At 41.1% G+C, this 21,851-nt stretch overlaps 1 protein-coding gene across 2 annotated transcripts in view; it reads left to right on the top strand.

Moving 5' to 3' along the window:
* The window catches only part of TMEM192 (transmembrane protein 192), a 34,805-nt gene extending 18,823 nt beyond the window's left edge, over nt 1-15,982 (top strand). Inside the window, exons 4-6 of one of the 2 annotated variants that reach the window (XM_079143382.1) lie at nt 1,817-1,951; nt 8,182-8,284; nt 13,146-15,982. In XM_079143382.1, the coding sequence (XP_078999508.1) occupies nt 1,817-1,951; nt 8,182-8,284; nt 13,146-13,284 (377 nt within the window). In that variant the 3' untranslated portion in view covers nt 13,285-15,982. Of the gene's footprint in view, nt 1-1,816; nt 1,952-8,181; nt 8,285-9,221; nt 9,427-13,145 lie in introns of those variants that run through there. The other variant, XM_079143383.1, reaches the window with a different exon arrangement.
* Nucleotides 15,983-21,851: the final 5,869 nt, after the last annotated feature.

The following is a 21,851-nucleotide window of genomic DNA, read 5'->3' as shown; positions in this document are numbered from 1 at the left end:
ACCTTTAATTCTAGCAACTCAGGAGGCTGAGGCAGGAGGATCACAACTTCCAAGCCAGCCTCAGCAACTTAGTGAGGCCCTGTCTTTAAATAAAATACCAAAAGGACTGGGGATGTTGTTCAGTGGTCAAGCACCCTTTGGTTCAATCCCTGGTACCAAAAGGAAAAAAAAAAAATAGGGCTGGGGATGTAGCTTAGCGATAGAGCCCTTGCTAGAATGCTTGACGCCTTGAGTTCAATTCTCAGCGCCACAATAATTGATTGATTAATTAATTAAAGAGAAGTTTTCTTTTGTTTTTAGGTACTGGGGGTGGAACCCAAGGGCGCTTTACCACTGAGCTACACCAGCCCTTTTGCTTCTTATTTTGAGATAGGGTCTCGCGAAATTGCTTAGGGCTTTGCTAAATTGCGGAGGCTGTCCTAGAACTTGAGATCCTCTTGCCTCAGCCTCTCAAAATGCTGGGATTACAGGCATGTGCTACCATGCCTGGCTAGAATTTTTTTTTTTTTTTTTTTTAAAGAAAGAAAGTAGATAGTTGAATGGGTGGTTTTGTTAAAATAGGTAATATTGTTGCCAAAAGCTTGGTTCTTGTCCCTGATGCCAATCTAATAACTAGGACATGGTTTTGAGGAAAAGGAAAAAAATCTTATTGCTTTACTAGCAAAGGAGAAACACAGGGGACTCTTGTCCCAGAGGTTGTGATTCAACCCATCAGGGGAAAGAGGGTTTTTTGAGAGGTGATTCAAAGGCTACATTCACCTGTTGTAATTCACTTGCTAATTTGAGAGATAATCATTTCGGAAATTCTCTGTTGCCATCCCCAAAGTCTGAATTACTTAGTTCCTGTGGTAGGTGTGTGCTCAAGGACAGATAAATGTGCCTATGTTGGGTAAGAAAGGAAATCCTGTTTCCCCTGAGATTAGGGGTGGGTAAGATTTAACAAGGGAAAAGAGGAAGAGAAAGAAACATTTCTGTTTTAAAAATAAGTTGCAGCAGCAGAGCAAAAAAGGCTGTATTCAAAGGATGGGGTGGCCACTGTTACAATATTACTGAATACTCAGAACCAGGCATCATTCTGAGTATTTTTCATTTACTACTCACAACTGGACTGTAAGGAAGATACTGCTGCTCCATTTTTCAAGTGAGACATTGAGGAACAGAGACTTAGGTGACTTACCCAAGGCAGCGTGTCTTAGATTTCCTACATCAGCGTCACTAGAGCACTCCTAGGAGTGAGCAGTTCTGGTCACCTAGTATGCCTAAAATGTGTTTATGAGTACAGGTGTTTTTATAAAGGACATATCAAGGACACAGATAAACAATCAGAGGATGAGGTCTGGAAGAGTCCCAAATCCACAGCTTCTGCCCACTTTGAGTCGGGGTGTACTAGCCTCAGGGTAACCTAAAAGCCCATCAGATCTCATTGTTCAAGAATTTTTAAGAGTTTAAATTTCCAGCCTCCTGTACTTCCCTGAGGTTGGTGGGTGGGGCTGTAAATTCCAACACTCTTGTAATCACCGCTGTTTCTTGTGACCAACCCCATCCTTGGCTATCTAGGGGCCCCTCTCAGTGATCACTGGTGTAAAGCTAGGTACAATGGAAAGGGCTTGTTATAATAGACAATTTTGTCATTTAGGAATAAGCGTTTTTAGGAATGTACAAAAAACAATTGTAACCAAAGGTGTTTCTGTTGCTCTTGTCACTCAGGAAATTACAAGGGTTTTCAGAGCTCTGTGCTAAGAACCAAATACCAGTTATGTAAGGATGAAGAGCAGCTACACAGTTCTCAGTTCATGCTGTTTATGTTTCTCTTCAGGCAACACGATGCTCCTCCTCATACTGTGCATGCAGCACTCTTTCCCTGAGCCCAGCAGGTTGTACCTTGACCTCATTCTGGCCATCCTGGCCCTGGAACTGCTCTGTTCCCTGACCTGTCTTCTCATTTATGCAGGTGAGAATTACCTCTAGGCTACTTTGTAAGACCTTTAATTGTTTTTTCCTCCTAGCGTGAAGCATAGACCATCGTTATAGTGACAAGGACGTTTTCCTATGTAGCTGAGAACCTGTTTAGCGTCTCTCTCTTTCATTGCTGGTCATATCCACAGTCCTCTCCTTGGGAACCAACAGGAAGATACAACTGCAATCCCTACTAGGGAGTCACTTTTTTAAGTTTGTGTCTTCGATAAGTTTTTGTCAACTAAAGTGAAGTCTTTTCATTTAAAAACTGTAAGGAATCCCACGAAAACCACGCGGGACATGGGAAATCACATAAGGGAGTTTATTAAGCAAACAGAGTGTCTCCCTGCAGGGTAAGAGAAAATGAGAGGAAAGATAAAGGAAAAGAAAGGGCATGCACTAGAGAGAGTGGACAGCGAGGAGGAGAAAGAAAGTGAGTCAGGGGGAGAGAAAGCATGAGAAAAGACGGCGGGGTGGCTACCCTAAAGCAGCTGAATCCCGCCGGGCTAACAGGGGACCCATATCGGAGAAGGATACTTGCAAGCTGACTGTGCTGAACCAATAGCTAGCTAGGATGTTCACAGACTGACAGTAGTTGTGAGGCGGGGAAAATGGCTGCGCCAGAAAGGGCAGGGGAGCAGCTTTGTACATTACAAACACAAAACAAGAAAAAAGTCTGACAAACTTTGAGCTTCCATTAAAGTCAACTAAAATATAACTTTGACATTTAAAAATAAAGACAGTAGTTGGGTACAATGGCGCATGCCTGTAATCTCAGTAACTCAGGAGGCTGAAAGTTCAGTCCTTGTCCCCAGTGTCAGTCTAATTAACGAGGGTACAGTTTTGAGAAAAAGGAAAAAAGTTTTACTGCTTTTGTAGCAAAGGAGAAACACAGGGGACTCCTGTCCCAGAGTGATTCTGCCCATCAGCAGGAGCATAGGGTTTTTAAAGAGGGATTCAAAGGCTGCATTCCACATGTTCACTTATCGATTTGGGAGATAGTCATTTCTGAGATCTTTTGGTGCCATCCCTAAAGTCTGAATTAGTTCCTGTGATGGGTGTGTGCTCAAGGACGGGTAACTCTGCCTAGGATGGGGAAGAAAGGTAATCCTGTTTCCTCTGAGATTAGGGTGGGGGAGAGGTTAAATATATGACAAAATTATAGAGGCAAAACTGCATTTAGCCCTAACTTATTTTGGGGTAAGCCATTTAGGAGCCCACTTCTTTCTGAGTTTAAAATTGTCTTTCTCTCTATGGTAAAATTGAATAGACTTAAGATGTTAAATGAAAAATAGTATGAAGATATATTCTGTATTTTACTTGTTTATTTAGTGGTACTAGGGATTGAACCCAGTAGCGCACTCTCACTGAGCTACATTCCCAGCCCTTTTTGTTTATTTCAAGAAAGGGTCTTGTTGCATTTCCATTCAGCCTCCAAGTTGCAATCCCCCTGCCTTAACCTCCCAAATAACTGGGTTTAGGATTTCAAGCATGTGCACTGGGCTACAAGGACACTTCAACAAAAAAATTCAGGGTTGGAGAAATTTAGATTTCAGTCCTCCTTTAGGCAGTATAGTCTGTCCACAATAGCAGCTAACCCTGTGGCATTGAGCTAATGGTTGTTTTGTTACAATGAATGTATGCATTTGAAAGAAATCATTTCTCTGGTTGTCAAGCAGTCATCTGGTCCTTCACTCAAGTTTTATTTTACTGATTTTGTGTATGTGTCCTTGAGGGCCAACAGAAGGGTGTTTGTAATACGGAGAGAGAGATTAGTTTGTAAACGTGAATGATGTTGTTATAGGGTCCAAGGCCAGAGACCTGACTCTGGGGATCCAGCAAATCAGGTCCCTCCACTTGCTTGGAAACCCAAAGAGAAAAGGAAATGGTGAAAAGCATGAAAGGAACTTTAATCAATATAGTTACACCGAGAAGACAAGGGGACCTATGTCCTTAGCCCTGTCTCTGAGGAGCTGACAGTGACCTTGAGGCTTATAGAACGGGAAATGATGGCAATGGCGAGGGTTTGCATAGCTGAAGGCTTTGCCGCAGCTTCTGAAGTGACCTTGGACAGTTGTGGTCTGGCCCAGCTTTATCTCAGGATGGGTCAGGCTAGGTCCTGTCTGCATAAGAAAGTTGCTGTTGCCTGGAGGTAGCTTCCCCTAATCATGTTTATTGAGCTGAAAGGGGCGTGGTGTGCACACCTGTAATCCCATTAACTGGGGGCTGAGACAGGATAATCATGAGTTTGAGGCCAATTTAATGAGATCCTGTCTCAAAATGAAAAATAAAAGGACTGGGGATATAGCTCAGTGGTAAAGCGCCCCTAGATTCAATCCCCAGTACCCAAAAAAAAAAAAAATATATATATAGATATATCTATATATATCTATATATATCAGATGTGTTGTTCCTGGAATCTGCAGACTCAAAATAAAGGAGGCTGATGTAAAATGGAGGCAGAGATGCCACGTTTTTAATCCTGCTTTAGCTATCCAACTTACATCTGCAAGCAAAAGTGAAGAGTCGAAGTCCTTGCTAAATGTTACATTTTAAATCAGTGTATGTTTTTCTGTATTTAGTAGTTAGCGGTTGGTCCAGTTGGGTATAGGATTACATTTGCACCTTACTCTTAAAACAAGGTGTATATTGGCTGGGCACAGTGGCACATGCTTGTAATCCCAGCAACTCAGGAGGCTGAGGCAGAAGGATCACAAGTTTGAGGCCAGCCTCATAATTCAGTGAGACCTTGTCTCAAAAGAGAAAGGAGATAGGGGTGGGAGGTGATGGCTAGGGATGTAGCTCAGTGGTAGAGTGCCCCTGGGTTCAGTTCCCCAATACTGCAAAGGGAAAAGAAAGCATGCATACCACCCAGTTAACTTTATAGAATAGAATGAGACTTTCATTTTCAAGTAGGATTAATATTTCAAGACGTTAGTGGTTCAGTACATCAGTAAAATGATGTGTCGTGAGTGAACATTAAATTATCCTGTCGACTGAGATCAGTTCCATTCTGTGGTATATCATGTCTGTTCAGTGTTGTAATGGGACTTAGATTTGAGCATAGGAGTTGATAAGCATGTTCATGAATCCATTTATTGTTATAGTGCTGGGGATGGAGCCCAGGTGGGCAAGTGCTCACCACTGAGCTACACTCCCAGCCCCACAGGCTTTCTTTTTATATTACAGTGTGCCTTTAAATTCACTATAGGTTCTCACTGGAGGAAATTTAGGGAGGGAGTAGCTGCTAGAGACAGATGTTGCTTTGTTTGGCACGGTCACAAAATTTGAGGTTGGTTCTCTGATAAATGCATTTTTCTTGTTTCTTTATACTAAAAGAATTTTAAAGATAGCTCTGTTGTGGTGGTGTTGGTAGAAACTCTTCAGGACATTCATTGATGTATTAATTCTGTTCTAAACTTGACTAATTTATTTGCATTGTAGGTAGTTAATCTCCAAAAACCAAAAGGGACTCTTTTTTTTTTTTTTTTTTTTTGCTGATTTATTATTTATTATTTCCACATTAAACTTGGATTCTGAGGATTCTGAACAACTGATGAAATTTGTAATCATACAAAATCATTATTTGAAGGTTGCTTAGTGGCCCATTGTATAAAGGTAACATTTAACTGGTCCCTTATTATTCTTTCATTTTGGTTGTCTTCTTCTCCCCTCTTGGCTATTTTGCAAAAATCTGGGAATATTCTCTTAAGTCAGGAAGTCCTGTCCCATTTCTTCCCTGGACTCTTCTGGTCTCAGATGATAATGCCAAGCAGACAGCAAAGGACATTTTATTTTATTTTATTTTATTTTTTTCACGTTTCTTTTTTTCTTTTTTTAATTGTAAACAAATGGGATACATGTTGTTTCTCTGTTTGTACATGGCAAAAGGGACTCTTCTCACTGAGCATTAATTTGAATTAATTAATGCCTCTGTAGGGAAAAACTAGAAAAATAAAGTTTAAAGCATTTTTTTGCAATACTAAATTTGATTAACTCTCCATTCATATAAACATAATCAAGAAGAATCAATGCATGCCACGATTCTCGGTCTAAAGCAACCCTGAAGTCAGAGCTCCAATACAGAATGAAAGAACGTGTGAATAGCGCGCAAGTCCACCTGTCTTTAGTATTCTGATGTTCTAATGTTCATTCTTTCTCTGGCTTATGACAGAAAGAACAACTGGAGGATTCATATTCGAGTGGTTTGCCTTGGTGTTTTAGCTGACCCGTGGTTTGGAAGTTGCTGAATGCATCCAATTTAACTTTTTTTTTTTTTTGGTGGTGATACTGGGAATTTAACCCAGGGCCTTGCACATGCTGAGCAGTCATCCTACCACTGAGCTATATCACCAGCCCTTTTTATTTTGAGACAGGGTCTCATTAAGTTGCTAAGGATGGTCTTGAATTTACAATTCTCCTCCCTCGGCCTCCCAAGTCACTGGGATTACAAAGTTAGTCACCACTCTTGGTAATCTAATTTTTCAAACTGCCAAGATGACTCTGAAAGGTGGACATTTTAATTTTATTTATTTATTTAGGCACTGGGGTTCAAACCCAGGAGTGCCCTACCACTGAATACATCCCATTTTTTTTTTTTCTTTCAATATATGTTGAGACAGGGTCTCACTGAGTTGCTGAGGCTGACCTTGAACTGTGATCTTCCTGCCTCAGCCTCCCAAGTCTCTGGGATTACAGGTGTGGGCCACTGCACCTAGCAAAATGACTATTTCTGTATCATCAGACTATGGGTACCGATTTTGTTCCGATTCTGAACTTTTACTTTAAAACTATGTAAGTGTTATCCCTGGTCCCCAATTCAAGAAACTTCAGTGTCTAAAACATGAACGTGTTCCAGGTTTTATTTTGTGTGTGTATATAGTACTGTGGATTGAACCCAGGACTTTGTGCACATGAGGCAACCACTCTACCAACTGAGCTATATATCCCCAGCCTGTTTTTTTTTTTTTTTTTTTCTTTTTCTTTTTTTTTTTTTTTTTTTTTTTTTTTTTTAATAGAAATTATGGGGCTGGGGATATGGCTCAGTTGGTAGAGTACTTGCCTTGCATGCACAAGGCCCTGGGTTCAATCCCCAGCACCGCAAAAAAAAAATAAAAAAAAGAAATTATGTGGAAGACACCATTTTAGGGAGGTATAAATAAAAACAGCTGTCATCAGATTTACCAGCAGCCCTCATCTATTGCATCTTCAGGTGACCCTGTACAGTTGATCACTCCTCCTTGCAGTGTGTTATTTTGTTGAGAATTTAACTTTCCTGGAGGTTCTCTGACTGCCCTCCTATGCTTTTCTCCTTTGTTGAATGTTCTGTGGACTTGTCATAGGTGGGGCCTCCGGGCTTCGTCTCCGTCTTCTCCAGCCTGACAGGTGCAGTTCTTTGTGTTCTGTGCCCAGTTCCATTTGAGGTCAAAGCGTTTCTCATTTCTGATTTTCTTAGCCAAATTTTAAATCAATTTAAATTAATAAAATATAGGGCCTTCTATATATTTCCATACTTTGTACCTTTGCAAGATTTTGCTTACTTCCTTACTGGTCCTTTCTGGAAACTGTAAATCGCACTTTAACACTTCATTTGAACTTCTTCCACCCAATTCTCAGCTGAGAATGAACTTCAGAATCACATGTGGAATCTGGCAGTTAGTTCCTCAAAGGAAGGATTAAACATTGATTACCTTGTGGCTCAGCATTGAACTCCTAGGTATATATCCAAGAGAACTAGAATTGTATGTCCACACAAAGAATATACCTAAATATCCAAAACAACATTATTTCATAATGACCAAAAAGTGGACACAGCCCAAATGTCTCAGGACTCCTAGATTAGAAACCTGGCTAAAGGACTTCACTTTACTCCTTTGTATGAAATAGGAGTAAAACATCAGCCACTTCACTGAGTAGTTGTCTGAAAAAAATGAGGTCATCCATGTAAAACACTTAAACTGTGTTTCATGCATTGTGAGTACACAGTAAACATCTGTTGTTGTTATTATCGGTGCCAGTGATAATCTATCCCTGGTGCTTAATATCAGATTGGTAGACTTTGAAATGTCTGAGTACATTGATGAGTAAGCCAGCTTATTCACTTTATGAAGCAATTTTACTTATTATATATGAAGCATATTAACTTATTAGGAAAAACAGCCAATTCATACAATTTGAATAAATTAAAATAGGAATTTTTGACTAATAATGGTTTTATTCTTTTAGTGAAAATTAGACAATTTAATAGAGCCAAACCACAACCTGATGTACTTGAAGAAGAAAAAATCTATGCTTACCACAGCAATATTACCTCGGAAACTGGATTCAGGTAAGTAAAGTTTAGATGAGAAATTAAAACTTAGAGAAAGAATTAAAAGTTGCTTTCCCTAGAAACTTTCAGTGCTTGACTAGGCATTTGTACCTTTATAATTATGTTTGATTTGTTTTCAGTTGTGGTAAAACCAAGTCTAAATCAACGTATGTAAATTTACTATATATGTTTGATGCAAAAGTGAAATTAACCATGTATTCAACCTCAGAGTTCTTTCTTTTCTTTTCCTTTTTAATTAATTCATGTATTCAATCTCAGAGTTCTTTCTTTTCTTTTCCTTTTTAATTAATTTTTCTTTTCCTATTTTTAATTAATTAATTTATTTATTTTGAGATAGGGTTTTGCTAAATTATCTAGGCAGATCTTGATCCTCTTGCCTTAGCCCCCTGAGTAGCTGGGATCACAAGTGTGTGATACCATGCCTGGCCCACTTAAAGTTTTGTTTTGTTTTGTTCATTGTTTTAGTTGTTGATGGACTTTTATTTCATTAATTTATTTATATGAGGTGCTGAAAATTGAACCCAGTGCTTCACATATGGTAGGCAAACACTCTCTACCACTGAGCTACAACCTTAACCAGCACCCCCACCCCACTGGGTTTTCATTGTTGTTGGTTTTGTTTTGTTTTGTTTTGTTTTGGGTTTTTTTTTGTACCAGGAATTTAACTCAGGGGTACTTATTCACTGAGCATGTCTCCAGCTTTTTTTTTATATTTTATTTTGAGATAGGGTCTTGCTAAGTTGCTTAGAACCTTGCTAAATTGCTGAGGCCAGCCTTGAACTTGGATTCTCCTGACTGGGTCTCCCAAGCTGCTGGGTCTACAGGCCTGGATCACCATGCCCAGCTCCCACGCTAAGCTTTTGATGCTGTGGGTTACTCCTTCCTTAACTGAAATGCCTTTTTTTTTTTTTTTTTTTTTTTTTTTTTTTGGTAGACTTCTCTAATGCTACAACCTCCTCCTGGTTTTCACTTTTAATGGCTCTTCTCTGACTGGACTTCCAGTGCCAGCATACCAAAGGACCTTCTCTCTCTTGTTCTGTCATGGTCTCTTTCCTTAGGTGACCTCCATGGTTTAAAATATCACACACAGCCATTGGGGAACTTGGGGCTAACGTGGTGATTAAAAAAACTATAGAAACAAACTGGTTGTGGTAGTGCACTCTTATTATCCCAGCACCTCGCAGGAGGCTGAAGCCCGAGGATGGCAAGCTCGAGGCCAGCCTGAGCAATCTACTGAGACCCCGTCTCAAAAAAAAAAAAAAAAGGAGGCTGGAGGTGTAACTCAGGGGGAGAGACCCTTGTGTTCAATCCCCACTATCAATACATAGAAAAGAAATGAAATAGGCATCTCAAACTTGATACTCCCACACAGAGCCGCACCCCCACCCAGTCCCCCACTGCCCCTTCTTCATAAGTGGCACTGCCTTTCACCAGACTGCTCAGGCCAGAAAGAGCCCCATTTTTGGCTCCTGTTTCCTTCACAGCACCCTCACCCAGGTAATGCATCAGCAAACTCTGTAGGGTTTGTATCCAGAACATTGCAAGTGCAGCTGCTGCTCACTATCTCCACTGCGACAAACATCTCTTTCCTGGATGTTCTCCTTAATCATCTTCCCATTCCTGCCCCCACGGAGCAAGCGGTACATGTGCCAGTGTGGTGTCTGCTTTGCCAAATCTAGTGTGAACTGACCCTCAGTCCCTGGATCCTGATATTTACCCTTCCTTTTCAGTGGGTGTAGTTAGCCACTGGCTTTCTTTTCTTTTCTTCCTTTCTCTTATTTATTTATTTATTTGAGCTCAAACAAAAAGGACTGGAGATGTAAAGTTCAATGGTAGAGCTCCCCTGCCTTTATCCCCAGTACTGCAATAAATAAATTAGTTAAATAAAGCAAGCGTGGCTGAAGCACAGTGGTGCGTACCTGTAATCTCAGTGACTTGACTGGTTGAGGCAGGAAGATCACCAAGTTTGGGGCCAGCCTCAGCAAACTAGTGAGACCCTGCTCAAAATAAAACAAAAAGGACTTAGAATATAGCTCAATTATAGAACACCCCTGAGTTCAATCCTCAATCAAATATTGTAAACAAATGGGATACATGTTGTTTCTATTTGTACGTGGAGTAACGGCATACCATTTGTATAATCATACATTTACATAGGGTAATGGTGTTTGATTCATTCTGTTATTTTTTCCTTCCCCCCCCCACTCCTCCCACCCCTCTTTTCCCTCTATACAGTCCCTCCTTCCTCCATTCTTACCCCCCTCCCATCCCCCGTTGTGTGTCATCATCCACTTATCAGGGAGATCATTCATCCTTTGGTTTTTTGAGATTGGCTTATCTCACTTAGCATGATATTCTCCAATTTCATCCATTTGCCTGCAAATGCCATAATTTTATTATTCTTTATAGCTGAGTGATATTCCATTGTGTGTATATACCACAGTTTCTTTATCCATTCATCAATTGAAGGACATCTAGGTTGGTTCCACAATCTGGCTATTGTGAATTGAGCAGCTATGAACATTGATGTGACCATATCTCTAGTATGCTGATTTTAAGTCCTTTGGGTATAGGCCAAGGAGTGGGATAGCTGGGTCAAATGGTGGTTCCATTCCAAGCTTTCTGAGGAATCTCCACACTGCTTTCCAGAGTGGCTGCACTAATTTGCAACCCCACCCTAAATTTAAATAAAGAAAGCAAAATGCAAGTGTGTTCGTTTTGGGGAAGTCAGGGTGGGGGTGGGGTACCAGAGATTGAATTCAGGGGCATTCAAATCACTAAGCCACATCCCCAGTCCTATTTTGGGTTTTATTTAGAGACAGGATCTCACTGAGTTGTTTAGTGCCATGCTTTTGCTGAGGCTGGCTTTGAACTTGTGATCCTCCTGCCTCAGCCTCCCTAGTTGCTGGGATTACAGGTGTGCACCACCACATCTGGTGCAGTTGAGTTCTTTAGGGGCTTGAGAAACTGACTCAGTACTAATGTTGATATACTGCTTTTTTTGAAAGGCGAGGTAGTCTGAGGATAGAGCTCAATGGAGGAGCGTTTGTCTAACCTGTGTGAGACCCTGGGTTCAACCCCTAACAGCACAAAAAGAAAAAAAATTAGATAATGAAAGAAATAGCTGGGCATGGTAGGGCAGTCTTGTCATCCCAGGCATTCTGGAGGCTGAGACAGGAGGATGGCAAATTTGAGCCCATCCTGGGCCACTTAGTGAAATCCTCTCTCAGAATAAAAATTGTATAAAGGGGGACTGAGGTTGTGACTCAGTGGTAGAACACTCGCCTAACATGCATGAGGCACTGGGTTCATTCCTCAGCACCACATAAAAATAAATAAAGTTACAAAAAAAGTCATCTTTTAAAAAAAATTATATAAAGGGTCAGCTGTAACAATGATGCATGCCTATAATCCCAGGCCCTCAGGAGGCTGAGGCAAGAGGATTGCAAGTTTGAGGCTAACCTGGGCAACTTAGCAAGACCCTGTCTCCCTAATACAAATTAAAAGGACTGGGGGTGTAGCTCAGTGGTCGAGTGCTTGTTTAGCATGCATGAGGCTCTGGGTTGAAGCCACATTCCCCTCCCCCCCAAAAAAGGAAGGGAGTAGAGAAATGATTAAGTATTAAATGTTTGTTTTTGTGTTAATGTCTAAGACCAGAGACTTCAGGTAACTTACTAAGGTCACACAGTCAGTGAGTGCTAAGTCAGAATTGAGATTCAGAGTCTGAGAATATAGCTCAGTGATGGAGTGTTTGCCTAGCATGTTCAAGACCCTGAATTCAGTCCCCAGCACCACAAAAAATAAATCACTTATACCCGTGCCCATATTATTTATAAGCACAATTTTTTTTGTTTGTTCACATGGGATCATTTTATGCATAGTAGTTTTCACCTTGAATATTTCACTTACCATCCCTAGAAATGTTTTCATTTTAACACATGGGAAAATATGAGCAGAACACATCCATTAATATTTAATTTCTTGGGGCTGAGGTTATGGCTCAGTGGTACACTAATTCCTAGCATGTGTGAGGCTCTGGGTTTGATCCCCAGCACCACATAAAAAAAACTAAATAAAGGAAATAAAGATATTTTTTTAAAATATTTAATATCTTGAGCAGGCAATTTTTAGTAGTCTGGCACATTGTTTCATTATTATAATTATTATCACCATCATTATTCCTAGTATTAATGTCTAGAATTAATGAAAGGAAATTCTGATTACTTTATAACTGTTATCTCTGAGCAGTGAGACCAAAATGGGCTAGAGGAGTGGTGTGGGAAGGGGTTGGATTTTTTTTCCCCTTGAAGTACTGTTTTGAACTCGGGGCCTCAGGCATGCAAGGAAAGCATTCGACCACTGAACTGCATCCCCAGCTCTTTTTCTTTTTTTTTTAATACTCTTCTGTGCCATTGTATTTTATTTTATTGGTACCAGGGGTGCTTAACCACCAAGACACATTGCCAGCCCTTCTTTATATTTTTATTAGAGACAGGGTCTCACTGAGTTGCCTAGGGCCTCCCTAAGTTGCTGAGGCTGAGTTTCAACTCGCAGTTCTCCTGCCTGAGCCTCCGAGTCCCTGGAATTACAAGAGTGTGCCACTGCACCCAGCTTGTATGCCATTTTAATTTGTGGGGTTGAGGACTCAGTGGTAGAGGGCATCTGGGTTCAATTCCCAGTATCCCAAAAAAGAATTGCTCATGAAAGAATCTCACTTCCAAGTATTGCTCTGGCTTATAATATCTTAGAAAACATGCCTCGTCTAATAGACTGTACTGAAAATTAGTAAGGACTCATTTACAAATAAATGCCTATTGGTGAATACATGTAACCCCTTTATTTCTTGATTTTTTTGCAGGACTATTTCAAGCCTAGAAGAAATTGTTGAAAAGCAAGGAGACATAATAGTATACCTGAAGCGACACAATGCCCTCTTGAGTAAAAGGCTGTTGGCACTCACTTGCTCAGACCTAGCCTCTCAGCCAAGTAGAACATGAGAGGCTCACAGGCTTGTCCATCGCTGAAGAGTCCAGAGCAACCTCAGACTGACTGATGGCCTGCACGCTGCCATGGGGATCCACAGCCCCTGCTGAATAACACTGCTTAGTGCGTGTTGGAAACTTGAACTTGGTTCTCACTTGTGTGGCTGTTTAGTAGATGGGATCATTTGAAAGGTACTTTGTAGAAGCCTGGTTAACTTGAGAAGAATGTCTGTTTTGTACATTTTTAAATAATTTAACTTCTTGGTTTTTCCTAGGATCAAAGGTATAGCTTCATCATTCCATGGTCCATAGTTTTTCTACATGATATTAGATCCCTATAACAGCTGGGGATATCGCTCAGCAGTAGGACATGTGCTTAGCACACACAAGCCCCTGGTTCAGTCCATAGCCAACCCCCCCACCCCCACCCCCCCAAAAAAAGGCATGTAGTAACATGGCTATTTGTAAAGAAAAACTGACATAATGGTTTGTTTCAAAGAGGGGTTGATTGAACGTATTTCACCACTGAGCTATGTCCCCAATTTTCTTTCTTTCTTTCTTTTTTTTTTTTTTTAATTTTGAGATAGGGTCTCATGAAGTTACGGAGGCTGACCTCAGACTTGGAATCCTGCTGCCTTAGCCTCTTAAGGCACTGGTATTACAGGTGTGCACCACACCCCACACGTTCTTCCAAATCTTAAGCTGATGAGAGAAGTCATTATTTCTTGGGTCTAATGTTCTTTCCCTACAGAGCCTTATCACGTGTTTTATACGCTTATGTGATACTGAATAACAACTGAGTTTGTGCAGCCTTTTTCACCCCTCAGGCAAGCTCTCTACCACTGGGCTGTACCCGGCCCCTTGCAGCTTTCATAGAGAATTTCCTCCTGTAGCACCAAGGCCTCACTAGGTGATCAACAGTATAAAATCTACATGGGTCTGTTCTTTCAGAACAAGATAGGAAAATTACCTGGACCACTGTGAGCCCGACCAGCAATACCTATTACCTTGGCAGTACCTTCCCTTCCATTGGCAAAAGCTGAAAAATTTAAAGAGTTTATGTCTTTCCATTTTTTTTTCCTCTTCTTCCAGAAGCTACCACCATTTCTAAATTAATTATCCTTTCATTGGATCAATAATTTCACTATAGGAATGAAACCTTCTATTATGGTTTTAAGTCTATCTAAATAGAAAAAAGGCAGTTTATTTAGACTTGGATTATATGTAAAAATTGTGATGGAAATAAAATATATATACATATACTAAACATACCTAGTTGTTGAGATAAAAATGAAGTATTTTTATGAGTAAATGGTATTATTTTTCTATTCTTCCTAGTATACCCTTTAATTTATCAGTTTGCTCTCAGCCCCTCTTCAAGCTGCCTTAGATTTTTTTTTTTTTTTTGGTCATTAAAGGCTCAATTTGAGGGGAAGAGATATTTGTGATTAAGCAGTGATTATGTGTAGCAGTAGACGAATACTCTAACTTGAAAGCTGTACAGAGCTTTATAGGAATGTGTTGGATGTACCAGATAGACAAGGAATGTGTTCATTTGATCTGCTGTTACTGATGGAGAGCAGGTACTTGTTTCCTTTAGATACAGCCATTGCTGGGGCATCTAAAATTTTTCTACTAAGATAAGCATGATTATGTGTCACCTGCAAGTAAATACAGTTGAATCCTCAAAATAGTGACATTCATAAACCGAAGCCAAATTGTATTTTTAAAATTTAGATTATAAATTCCCAGCCTTGTGTGGTGGTGCATGCCTGTAATCCCAGCAGCTCAGGACGCTGAGGCAGGAGGATCGCAAGTTCAAAGTCACTCTCAGCAACTTAGCAAAGTTTGAGACCCTGTCTCAAAATGAAATATAAAAAGGAATGGGGATGTGGCTCAATGGTTAAAGCACCCCTGGATTCAATCCCCAGTACCAAAAAAAAAAATTTTTTTTTAGATTGTAAGTTCCCTCCCTTCTTCCTTTCCTTTCTTTATAGTAGGTCTCGAAGCTATTGCCTTCTCTGGAAAATTGTTCCTACATTCTGGAAGAGCCTACAGCCATTGCATTCAGTTGTTTTCCTTAAAACACCAGTGGTTTTGAACCAGGCATGGTCACACACACTGGTAATCCCAGAGACTCAGACGACTGAGGCAGGAGGATCTCAAGGTGAAGGCCAGACTGAGCAATTTAGTGAGATCCTTTCTCAAAATAAAAGGAAAGGACTGGGGATGCAGCTCAGTGGTAAAGCACCCTGGGATCAGTCCTCAGTACAGGGGTGGAGGATGCGGGGGGGATGGTGTTCCCCACTGAACACATTCCCAGCCTTTTTTATTTTTTATTTTGGGGCAGAGTCTTACTGTCAGCCAGGCGAGCTTTGAGCTTGTAATCCTTCTATGTCAGTCTCCTAAATTGCTTGGATTACAGATGCATGTCACTATGCCCAGCTCCCATGAGTGATTTTAAGGAAATAGTATTTATTTTAAAATAAAATTTAGATATATTCCATTTCTGAGATTTACTTGATGAACATTGGTTTACAGGGAAAGGTATAATAAAGTCAGGGGTTTGATGTGATATCTGTATAATCACCAACATTTTTCTAAACCAAATAATGAACATTTCAAACAATAAATGAAAGTCTCAGTACTAGCAGAATAAAAAAATGAACAAAACTATTTAAATGTTAGGGATTCTAGTCACTGAACTCGTTCTGGCTTACAGCTTACATTCTAGGGAGAGAGATGATTTCCAGGCTCTGTACTAAATGCAATAATGACAGTAAGCCCTGGATATAGGGGTGCAGAATCACAGGCCTGTAATCCCAGCTACTAGGGGTCTAAGGCAGGAGGATCACAAGTTGGAGGCCAGCCTCAGCAACTTTGTGACACCCTATTTCAAAATAAAAAGGCTGGGGATGTAGCTCAGTGGCAGAATACTCCTAGATTCAATCCCTGGTAAAAGGATTGAAAAAAAGACACTATAGAAGCACCAAGTTGGAGGATACACTGAAGTGGTAGATTTTAGGAGTTCCTGGCAAATTAATCAGTAGAGAAACAAAACAGATAGCCACAAAATACCACAAGCACATTGTGTAGAATGCATTGTATAGAACTTGAAAACAGTTCTCCAGATTTTGGAGGCCTTGACTGTATGCTGAGGAGCTTGCACTTTATCGTATTGATAATGGGATCCACTAAAAGATTTGTTAAGGAAATGATGTCACTTTTAGGAGGACCTGATAGTAGTTTGATATAGAGGAAAGGTGGTAGCAAAAAGATATGGCCCTAAACCAGGGCAGATATAAGAACATTTAATTATGAGTATATATGTGTATATGTAAATATAAAGATAGACTTAGGTGTACATGTGTGATCCAAATGACAGTAGCATATGACATATTGTAAAGTTAAAAATTTGTTATTTTTTAATGGAAACATTGAAAATATATAAAGAAAAACAATGATTTGAAATTCTAATACTAAGGATTTGTACCTGTTTGGACTGCTGGTTTTCCCTACCCTAATCAGTTGTGGTTGTTATCAATCTGTAATCCCTGCCCATCTGATGGAATGTCATTGTTTTAAATTGTATTTCTTTGAATACTAATGAAACTTATAACTTTTGCCAGATTATTTAGACTTTTATATAAATCTTCTGTGATGTGTATTCAAGTCCTCTGCTTCATATTCTCCCAGGATGGTGATAGTAATAACATTAACTATTAATTTATTATTATTATTATTATTATTATTTTGGCAGCCCTAGGGATTGAACCTGGGCCTCATGCATGCTAGGTAAGCGCTGTACCACTGAGGTACATCCCCAGCCCTTCTTTATTTTGTTCTGATACATGTTCTTGCTAAGTTGCCCAGTCTGACCTTGAACTTGAGATCCTCCTACTTTAGCCTCCTGAGAGCTGGGACTACAGGTGGGTATATATTTGTTGAAAATGTGTCCTAATTTGTTGGAATTCTTTTATTTGCTCTTCAGATACTGAAGCCTAAATTATTATTCCCCCAGCACTGGTGATAAAGTTCACACAAAAGACTTCCTAAAGCCACATGGGATGTGATGTCATGTGAGAGACACCACAGGCTCTTTTGCTTCTTTCAAGCACTTAAACCAAAATCTGACCTGAGCTGGGCACAGTGACACTCACCTGTAATCCCAGCAATGGAGAAGCTGAGGCAGGGGCTTACAAGTTCAAGGCCAGTCTGCAGCTTGATGAGACTGTCTCAAATATATATATATATATATATATGTATATATATATATATTAAAAAGGACTGGGGAGATAAACTCAGGAGGTCTGGAGCATGCAGCTGATGGAGCATCACCCTGCTAAAGGCTTCAGTGTCAGCAAGGCTATAGTATGTTCCTAGCACCACACAAACTAGTCCAGAATAACTCAGAGTATTGAGAAAGGTTTTCAAAAAGACTAGATTATCAAATTGGGATGCCGTAAGGAACTGGCTTTAATGCTGTGACTTAATGAACAGAAAAGATGTGGTTCAAGAACCAGCATGTAGCAGGCCATTTAGCTCATCTCGTAGAGTTCCTGACTCTCATGCTGGAGGCCTGGGGTCGAGTCCCAGAACTCTGGGATTGTGGAAATAACAAACAAAGAACCAGCATGTTGCCAGGTACAATGGCACATGCCTGTAATCCCAGCAGCCTGGGAAGCTGAGACAGGGAAATTGCAAGTTCAAAGCCGGCCTCAGCAAAAGTGAGCCACTAGGCAACTCAGACCCTGTCTCTAAATACAAAAAAGGACTGGGGATGTGGCTCAGTGGTTGAGTGCCCCAGGTTTCCATCCCCAGAACCAAAAAAAAAAAAAAAAAAAGAACCAACCAGCATGTCCAGTAGAAAAAGCAACAGCAACAAATACAGCCAAGTCCATCACTAGGACCATCCATCCAGAACATTCTAGTGAAGGAGGAGATCCCCTTACCTGTAACTGCTGCAAATGCTGGTGCACCAAGTTCTGTCTGGAAGTGCAGATGGCCAGCACCACCCTCCACACAAGCCTTCTGGTGTTGAGCAACCTAGAGGGGGTGGTGCCCTGTCTTGTATTTGTCAAGGGAGCCTCAGCCTTACAACACTTTTGTCTGGGGAATTCAGATCCTCCTTGGGTCTCCGTTCCCTATGGCATAGAACATCTTGTGAAAATGTATGCCTTACCTAGGAAAAATGATCCCACCAGCCCATCCAGGTTATTAACTCTTCCCTGGGTGCCTTGATTGAGGGGGTGTGGCTGGCATCGATCTTCATGCTGACTTCTGATGCACTTACAGCTCCTGACAGAGGTTTGTTACCTAAATCCAGACCAATGGAGAGACATTTCCAAACAGCTTTATGGTGGGTTGGAACACACCCAAATCAGAGCTCAGGGATTTGTACTTTCATACTTTCGGGTCAATTCATCAACCTACCTTTAAAAAAAAAAAGGACTGGGGATGGAGCTTAGTAGTAAAGCATTCCTAAAATCAATCCCCAGGAGCCTCCACCAGTATATAAATCCCAAAGTCTTGGCCAAATCAGTGCTTTTGTCTTTTCGCCGATTTCCTGGAAGGCAGGCCGTCTCAGCCACAGCACTACTGGCGTTTGGGTCAGATCGTTCTTTGTTTTGGGAGGCTGTCCTGTGCCTTGCAGAATGTTTGACAGCATCCTGGTTGCTGGGGTTCCCATAGCATCCCCTAGCTGTCACAACCAAAAATGTCTCTATTAACCCTTAGTAACGATACCTCAGTTCCACGTGCAGTGTTAACGTTTAGCTGAGGGCTGACTGTGCCTGAGTGAGGTGCTGGTAAGCCAGGGTCAGTGAGACAGAAAAGGTTCCTATCTTCTATCCGCATTTTATTGGTGCAGGAGGGTGGAGAGTGGAGGGAGATGGAAGTGAAGACAATAGACAAACCAACTTTCGGTCTTGGTGGGTTCAAACCATATGGAGCGCTCATGTCCGTATGGCTTAGGGGGAAACTACGCTGTGGAGCAATTCAGAAGATCAGATGGCCTCCTTCCCCACGCTTTTTACAGAAAAAGCAAGAAAGGCCTGTCCTTTTAACAGTGGTATCCGAGATATTTTCCTGATCTCACAGTGTGTTCAGAGATGCTTTTACAAATCATGAAAACAAAACCCTGATCTTGTAGGTTCTTGAAATTGTGTGTGTGTGTGTGTGTGTGAGATCCTGGGGCTAGAACCTAGGTCCTTGTACAGGCCAGCACTAAGCACTATACCACTGAGCTGCACATTCAACTCTGGATCTTGAATTTTTTTTTCTAATATTAGGGATTGAACCCAAGGGCACTTTACCATGTAGCTACATCCCAAGCCCTTTTTATTTTTTGAGACAAGTTCTTGCTAAGTTGGTGAGGCTGGCTTCAAACTTGCGATCCTCCTACCACAGCCTCTCCAGTTGCTGAGAGTATAGGTGTGCACCACCATGCCTTGGCTGAATTAAGGGTTTTTTTTGGTAGCAGGGATTGAACTCAGGGGCACTTGACCACTGAGCCATGTCCCCAGCCCTATTTTATATTTTACTTAGAAACAGAGTCTTACTGAGTTGTTTAAACACCTTACTTTTCCTGAGGCTGGCTTTGAATTTACAATCCTCCTGTCTTGGCCTCCTGAGTCACTGGGATTACAGGTGTGGGCCACCAATTCCAGCTAGATTAAGTTTATTGAAGTTTTTTTTTCTTCTGATTCTAGCCACTCTCCCAGCCACCCCTCAACATACAAACTTTTGTTTTATCAGCACCCAGATTCTTGGGGTTGGGTGTGGGGGGCTGCTTACCGTTGAGCTACATCTTCAATCCTCCATTCCTTTTTTTTTTTTTAATTTGAGACGGGATCTTATTGAACTGCTGAGGTCGTCACTCAACTGCTAAAACTGACCTCAAGGATTTGCAGTCCTCCTGCCTTAACCTTCAGAGTCGCGAGGATTATACACAGGTGCCACCATACCCAGCCTGGAGAGATGCTTCTAAACCATACATTGCCATTACTCTAAGAATTCCCTGTCTCAGTAAAAGCCAAAGCCCTGACAATGACAGTCAGAGCCCTGGGAAGTCTGCTCTACCTCATACCCCCTCTCCCCTTTCTACTTCCCCTCTGCTTTCTCTGCTTTTGTTACTTTGTGGATTGCCACGCACCTTCACACCTCAGGACCTTTTCACTTATTCCCTGGACCTGGACCAGTCAACTCCCCTGTATCTTTTATCTCTTTCAAGTCTTTGTTCCAATGCCACTTTCTCAGGGAGCCTGGCTCCAATCACCATTTAAAAGTGTCCTTCCTGGGCTGGGGTTGTGGCTCAGTGGTAGAGCGCTTGCCTAGCATGTGTGAGGCACTGGGTTCGATTCTCAGCACCACATATAAATAAATGAATAAAATAAGGTCTATCAACATCTAAAAAATATATAAAAAAAAAAGTGTCCTTCCCTACATGGACCCTGTCCATCTCCCTTGCTTTCTGTTTTCCATTTTACTTACCACCTACCATACTGTGTGAGGTACTTTGTCTGTCCCTGGACTACAATGTGAACTCCGTCTTGGGCTCATAACTGTATCCCTCAAACCTGGAACCGTGTCTTGAACAAACACTCAATTATCTGCTTGCTTAATGTTACCAACCTCAGTGATTTTTGCAGCTGAAACTGTGGTAGAAAACGACTTTCACAAACTTAGAGCCTATCTATAAAATCTAGCGTAGGACTTTCACTTTCTGTTTATGAAGCCCTAAACTGAAGAACCATTTTTAAGTTCATTTTTAGATGTGCAATTTTATGACACACACAAAAAATAAAATATCAGCCAGCACATTGGTGCCTGCCTGTCATCCTAGCGACTTGGGAGCCTCAGTGAGGCAGGAGGATTGGGACCAGTCTAAAAAACGTGGCTAGATCCTACCTCAAAATGAGGAAAAAAGGTATGTGTCCGGGGGGTGGTGGGAGATGGTGTGTGCTGGGGACGTAGCTCAGTGGTAGAGCACCCCTGGGTTCAATTTCTAGTACCGTAGAAATAATAAAATATCCAGGTAACAAAGCCAGGTGTGGTGGCACATACCTGTTCCCAGCTTCTTGGGAAACTGAGGCAGGAAGATCACAAGTTCAAGCCCATCTTGGGCAATTTAGCAAGACCCTGTCTCAAAATAAAAAATACCGAACTCAATGCAACAGTGCTTGCCTACCATGCATGCACAAGGCCCCAGTTTTGATCTCTAGCACTGTAGAAATGATACTTTCCATAGAAAAGGGATAAGACAAATTTTTGTAATCACTGTTATTTACTGTTATCTTAAAGTGCTTATCAATTCAACTGAATTGAATGAAGGTACAGATTAATATTATATTCATGGATGGGAGTATATCTGGAAAATGTCTTAAGAATTAACTGAAGCAGCCAGGTAGAGTGGCACACACCTGTCCTCCCAGCAACTCAGGATGCTGAGGCAGGAGGATCACAAGTTCAAAGCCAGCCTCAGCAACTTAATGAGTCCCTAAACAACTTGGTGAGAACCTGTCTCAAAAATACAAAAATGAGGGCTGGGATATAGCTCAGTAGGTAGAGTGCTTGTCTTGCAT

The sequence above is a fragment of the Sciurus vulgaris genome (genome assembly GCF_902686455.1).
Source record: "Sciurus vulgaris genome assembly, chromosome: 5".
NCBI lineage: Eukaryota > Metazoa > Chordata > Mammalia > Rodentia > Sciuridae > Sciurus > Sciurus vulgaris.
Note: the sequence above shows the minus strand (reverse complement) of the source record. Positions and strands in the feature narration are given on the sequence as shown.